This window comes from Asterias amurensis, chromosome 6, assembly GCF_032118995.1.
Source record: "Asterias amurensis chromosome 6, ASM3211899v1".
Classification (NCBI taxonomy): domain Eukaryota; kingdom Metazoa; phylum Echinodermata; class Asteroidea; order Forcipulatida; family Asteriidae; genus Asterias; species Asterias amurensis.
Window position 1 is genome coordinate 24013420 of NC_092653.1, and position 6357 is coordinate 24019776.

A 6357-nucleotide genomic window follows, 5' to 3' on the forward strand; every position below is an offset into this window, starting at 1 on the left:
CTTTAACTCTAATGGGATTACTAGTAAACACACGTCTCGGGTCCGCCACACTCGCCGGGATGTCTTCAACAAGTCCGTACCTTGTGAACTTTACGCCGTCGGCCGCGACTCCGGCCTGGGTCGTGGACTCTGCTGCTACCACCGTCGTCCAGATCTCAACCCTGATGGTGATTTTTATCGCAGCTTTCCTCGGTAACGGGGTGATATTTCTTGTCTTTGTTCGCAAACCATCACTGCTATCCGTCTCCAATCGGTTTGTTCTACACCTCGCCGTGTGCAACTTCCTCATGTGTGTTGTAGTGATGCCACCTGTTCTGGTATCAGTTATCTCAACGGATTGGATGTTATCTCAGCAGAGCTGTGCTGCGACTGGGTTCTTGAACCTCCTTCTCTTTGCAGCTATTATTTTAACGTTAGTCATGATAACGGTGGACCGTTACATAGCTGTCATGTTACCGTTACTGTACTATACCTATATGACAACTAGACGAGCGGCCCTTATGATCCTAGTGGTGTGGGTGCTAGCTCTGACATTCGCCCTCCCGCCTGTTCTTGGTTGGAGCTCGGTGTCCTATCACCCCCATCGGTTCATCTGCACCGTGGCCGTGCCAACTGGGGACGCTTCTACAAGCGATGGGTATGAGATCTTTCTTATGGTCGGTGGATTCGCTATCCCACTTACCTCAATGGCTTTCATGTACGGCCGGATGTACTTTGCAGCTAGGGACCTCCTAGCACGCGACCGGCACCGTTGGTTCAGGGTGCCCTCATCAGACAGGAATGGTTCGAGTCCAAGTAGCTGCGCTCCCTTCCGGAGACCGCGGGGCCTCACGAGTGGAGGGATCAAGAAGATCTTACGAGTCCACATTGGGGACGAGTGGAGGACAGCCCAGACCGCCCTGATAGTCATGTTCAGTTTTGTCATTTCGTGGTTGCCGTATTACGTAGTCAGCTTCGTGGAGGTAGCCCTAAACAGACATGTGTCACCTTTTTGGGAGTGGATTCCACTTTGGTTGGCTTTCTCGAGCTGCGCGTTTAACCCGTACGTGTACGTATTCCGGAGTGCGTCCATGCGTCACCATGCTTTGTCATTAGTTGGTGTGCATCGACGTAGTACCAAGGAGGCCAGATTTTTCATCGAGACTTCTTGAAACGTTGACTCCTTTAGCTCTGGGTGGTAATTCGCACTTAATGACATCTTGGAGACATTCAGAAGTTTGGTCGAAACGTCACAAACTGTTTTATGCTCGTGCGAATATTGAAACAGAGATTCAATGATATTGCTTCCTCCTTGGACGGGTATTGCATCCCACACAAAAACCACGGGAGAGACTAATATAGTTTTAGCGGGATGTAGTCACTCGATGTCTATACAAACCGAGTAAGGAAGAAGGATAGTTAGTTAACTTATTTTGAGTTGGACACTTTAACTGAACTTTTTCACTATGAAGGCAGGGAACCTGACACGGCTGTACTGTTCCACTTTTCGATAATTATCAATCACTCATCGAATGGTTATATATATTCGTAACATTCACAAATTAGAAAGAGAATTTACATGACGGCCTTTTTTAAAGCCCGGCCATAAGCCGTTTTGAAAACCCAATCCAAAAGTGTCCACCATATATATACAGAAAAGCCTTTTGAACATTACATTATTACCATTTAGTGGACTAAAAGTGGGTTTTTAGTGGATTTATAGTGGATTAAAACTTTTCTCTAAAGATCAAAAAACATTTTCCTCCTTCCATTCTTACAGAAATGGTGTATAGGCTGAAATATTGTTATTTAACTGCTTGACCATCACCTTTCTCCATTAAGCCTACACCACACCTTTCGCAAATCTCAGGAGCAGTCCAAACTAGTATCACTTATTTGGGTTAAAGCAAGGAGGGTAGTGGTAGCACTTTTTTAATTATTTAAAAGCTTTGTTACCGGTTGTTTAAAAGAATACAAACTTGATCGTCATTGGTTTTACATAGAGAGAGGGATTCAAATAAATTTCTGCATCAAATGTTTCTCAGATTGTGTATTCAAAAAAGGATTACTCTACCCGAGTGGACATAACCGGTCCGGATAATCAATCAAAACGCTACCACATTTAAAGTGTAATTTTCACAGATTATTGTTTTATTGTATATCTACGTAGCTATGCCTATATTAAAATAACTTAACAGTTCCAAAAGTCGAAGGTTTACCCTGCCTTAAGAGACGTTGGCAATTTTATTCTACTCATTTAGTTAAGTTGTATTTTTCACGAATCTTTCTGAATTCACCCGAGAAGAAAAATCGCTCCGGGTGGCACTTTAGATGCAGGTAGTTTCATCCGGTGAAGTCTCGTGATACCACACGGGAATTAGGCCTCTTGACGCGCGTTGTAATTCAACCATCATAAACACCCATATAGTGTCACTTACAACGTGGGCAACAAATAAAGGTTAAATGCACTGGACTCGTTTGGTAAAGTCAAAGACCACAATTCTGTCTTGGTGTATCACAACATGTACATACAATAACAAATCTGTGTGAACACTTGAGCTCTATTGGTCATCGAAGTTGCAAGAAAACAATGAAAGAAAAACACTATGTTGCCCAAATTTGTGTGCTTTCAGATGCGTGTGAGGAAAGGCTTCAGGTATGAATTCTCTAAATATTGTAGTAAGAAATTACATCTTCCTCAGAAACTATGTTTTACTTCAGAGGGAGTCCTTTCTCACATTGTTTTATACAACATCTCTCCATTGCTCGTTTAGCAAGCTAAATATATATATTGAGTAATCACTTAACGTGTCCAGTGCCTTTAACATAATACAAATTTTCATCCCCTTTCTTTCAACCATTGTTAAAGGGATGCAAGACTGTAAACAGAATGAGCTGAGCCATATGTTTCGGATCATCCCTTATACAGTTACCCACTTCAGTGTTCCCCAGTTGAGCCTTCTGTACTGTTGCGACAAGTTTATGCACGCCTCCACAATATCCCAAATTGAATTCTGTGCCATTGCCCCGGATTGATATTCTTTGTGGATCAAACCAGCGCATGTTGCAGCTTTTTAGGGAAACTAAACTTGCATACTGCGTGTTTAAGTGGATATCGAAAGCTCATTTTTTGGTTTATTCGAGGCTCAGGGTAAGCGGAAAATCTTTCTTCATGCTAGATGAGGATCAAATTTTGATGGTTTATCAAATTTGTGCAAACTCATCGGCATGAGGAACCAGAACTCCCTATCTCTGGAAAGTGTGCTTTTACATATTGGTAGCAACTGTGATACAATCATTGCTTACAAACAGTTAATTGCAAACCCGATAGTGTCATATTTGAGGTAAACAAATACATATGGTTTGTGAAGGTTTATCGGCCACAGTGGGGAACTCTGTAGAAAGTGTGATTTTGTATATTTAGAGACAACGTTTGCTTTCCAATAATTAATTGCAAACTAGATAATGTAATATCTGGAAGCGACCGGTCGTAGTAAAGGTGCGGTAGTACTACTCATTGATGTTGATGCTAAATTTAGAACTACCGAATTGATATTAATTATACGAACAACAGGCCTTTCTATAAATATAGTAATATACAAAGGCCATGGCTTTACTTTGATTTGAAATCGGTGACTTTTACATAACAATCAACTTTGTTCATATTGTTCACAGTTGTTTAATATCTAAAACGAAAATTATTTGAGTTCGGTCGACATTCAGTCAAAGACCAACGGATGGATTTGGGATTTGATAAATTTGAAGTGTACACCAATGGTGAAGTATTTTTTATTTAGGCCTATACATTCATCTTGATGATCTACGACTATAACTGGTGCATGAAAAGACTGACGGCCATTTAAAAATGTAAGACGAGATTAACCCGAGGAATATTTTGTTTTAGCAGCATTCTTTATAGGCTACCCTTTAATGTGAGAATCAGTGATATTATGGAGAAAATAAATTTCTCAAAAGTATTTTTAGCACTACTGTTTATAGAATAATTGTTCAATACTAAAAGTAATAGTTTTATTTAGAAATGCGTCCACCTTCAAAATAACATACAGGGAGAATGCCATTAGTAATTACTGCCAAAATAAACGGCTGTAAAAACTTACGTGGGTAGACAAACTGCAGCTGTGAACATTCTGAGAAACTATTCCTTTCCAAAGATTGTTGTTTTAAAGAGATTCACACAATTTTAAATGCATTCCAATTACGGATTATTCTTCCTGCGTGGACATAACCACTCCAGGTTTCAGGCGATATCTTAAAACGTTGGACCACCTTTCAAAAGGAATGCTAGCATGATAGTTTTAATATATCTACAAGTATGGCTAAACAATAAACGGTTCTAAAAACCAAAGTATACTTTGCCTTTCACAAATTTACACGTGTTTATGAGTTAAAACCCTTTTAAGTTACTATGGTTATACAGAAACCAAACATAAAAATGGTTTTGACAAACTTGTTTGTTTTCTTTCTGCTAACCCATTCCCCTATTTATAGAGACAAACGTTTTAAATTAAACATGTTTTCACACACTCGCGGGCATAATATTTTTACTGAGTGATGAATGCCGGGGATGCGATATGCTAAAATTGGGTGATTTAACCGTGGGTCAGCCCACTATAATATTCGTGTATGCCTCCCGGTCGTTTACATTAACCACATCGTGATCGGATACGTTTTCGATGGGCTGGCATTTTAATTTATGTGACAAACGGTCAGTTATTATTGCTATTCTTTGAAAAGGGGTGGTGTAAAGACCCTTTGGGTAATTAGTTTATCAAATTAAAATATGGTGTAATGTTAGTAGGCCTAATAACATACAGACCATAATTCCCACGGCATGGCCCAGTATGCTCGTGACAATATCGTCAATATTATAAGGTCATGGCGCAATTTGAAATTATTGTGGTCTTCAAAACCACACTTGGATTGACCAGTTCTGAAAAAGAAAGTTTAAAACCCTGGGTATTAAGTTTATCAAATTAAAATTATACCACAATGTTAGTGATAATAAACAGACTAAAATAATAGTATAATATTCATACAGCATGGCAAATCAAAGACTATACACAGAATATTGAACAAGACGGTTAACTTTAACCGTACCCTGCTAGAACTAAACTAGAAACAACTAACAGAAACAAATGTAAATGTTTAACTTTAATTATCACAGGTGAGTTTTACTGTAAATATCTCTTTCATTTAGGATTTCAACAATCAAACGTTTCCTAAAACGAATGATATACTTTGCCTCAGATGTAAACTTATGTTTTACTGGTTTTTGTCCAAGAAATTTATATTATTATCAGAAATTATAAGTCAACGAGTCATTAATCAAACAGAACTTACAAGTTGTTACTATTGTTTTTACAAATTATTCGTTATAATTAATTGAGTTGGGTGTGTTTGGAAATTAAATTCAACGTTTATAAAGAATAAATTGTTTGTGTGAATGATTTATGCCTTGTGTGCATGTTATTTTGTTTATTTTGTTTATTTTGTTTGTTCGTCTTATGTAAAGTTGTTTTGTTTCGTTTTGTTTGCTTTTTCTTGACAAGCCCGCTTTTTGGAACGAGCTTCCACATTCATATCCTAGTGTCTGTACTTTTTATTTGATGATATAATGTGGAAACAAACGATGCTTTGAGTTGAATGGATTAATATAGTATTTTTGAAATAATTTGGTTAGGTCTACTGCTGTTTTCGGAATTTCATTTTTGTTTATGGTGAAAGTAAAAAAGTGAAACTGGGGAATAAGGAAGGGGTATTTGATTAGGGCGGTTTTTTGTGTATTTAGGGGAGGTGGGATGGCCACTCAAACCCAAATCAATGCTGGCAGCCTGAGACGGGCATCTCATCGACCTGTTTTTGTGATCAAGGCCAGTATAGAGTCTCAATATAGCAGATTGTGCACCGCTGTTGCCCATAGTCTGGCCTTATTCCCATACTGCATGATGTTTATTAAATCTCAGATTCAATTTGCTTGTAAACCGTATGTAATTTCTCTTGAGGGAAGAGACAGTGGTCTATGAGATGGCAGCGCGTGCTGGGTAATACAGAACTGAACGTGTTGACATTTTTTTTCTTTGGATAGAATTGAATTAATGTGACTTATTTTTTAAAGATTAAAGTTCAACTGTAAACATGTTTACATTGAAGAGAAATGTCATTGGGTTAGAAGGGTTTGGCTCAAGGCTGTTGCCCTACAAGGCTACCGAGTTATAGATTATTGGAAAGAGTATTATGCTCTTATGCCATCTTCGTCTCAAATCTTCAGACAATCAAACACAGTGTTGTGCACTCTATTAACCCCCTGGTCAGAATTGAACTGGAGTCCGTGTCCCACGGGTCCTGACCCACGTCGGG

The 6357-nt window shown here is 38.7% G+C and overlaps 1 protein-coding gene across 1 annotated transcript; it reads left to right on the top strand.

The window, feature by feature from the left end:
- Positions 1-6357, top strand: LOC139938371 (G-protein coupled receptor 161-like). Its single transcript, XM_071933839.1, has one exon. The coding sequence runs from the start codon at positions 12-14 to the stop codon at positions 1149-1151; it is 1140 nt and encodes a 379-aa protein (XP_071789940.1). The 5' UTR covers positions 1-11; the 3' UTR covers positions 1152-6357.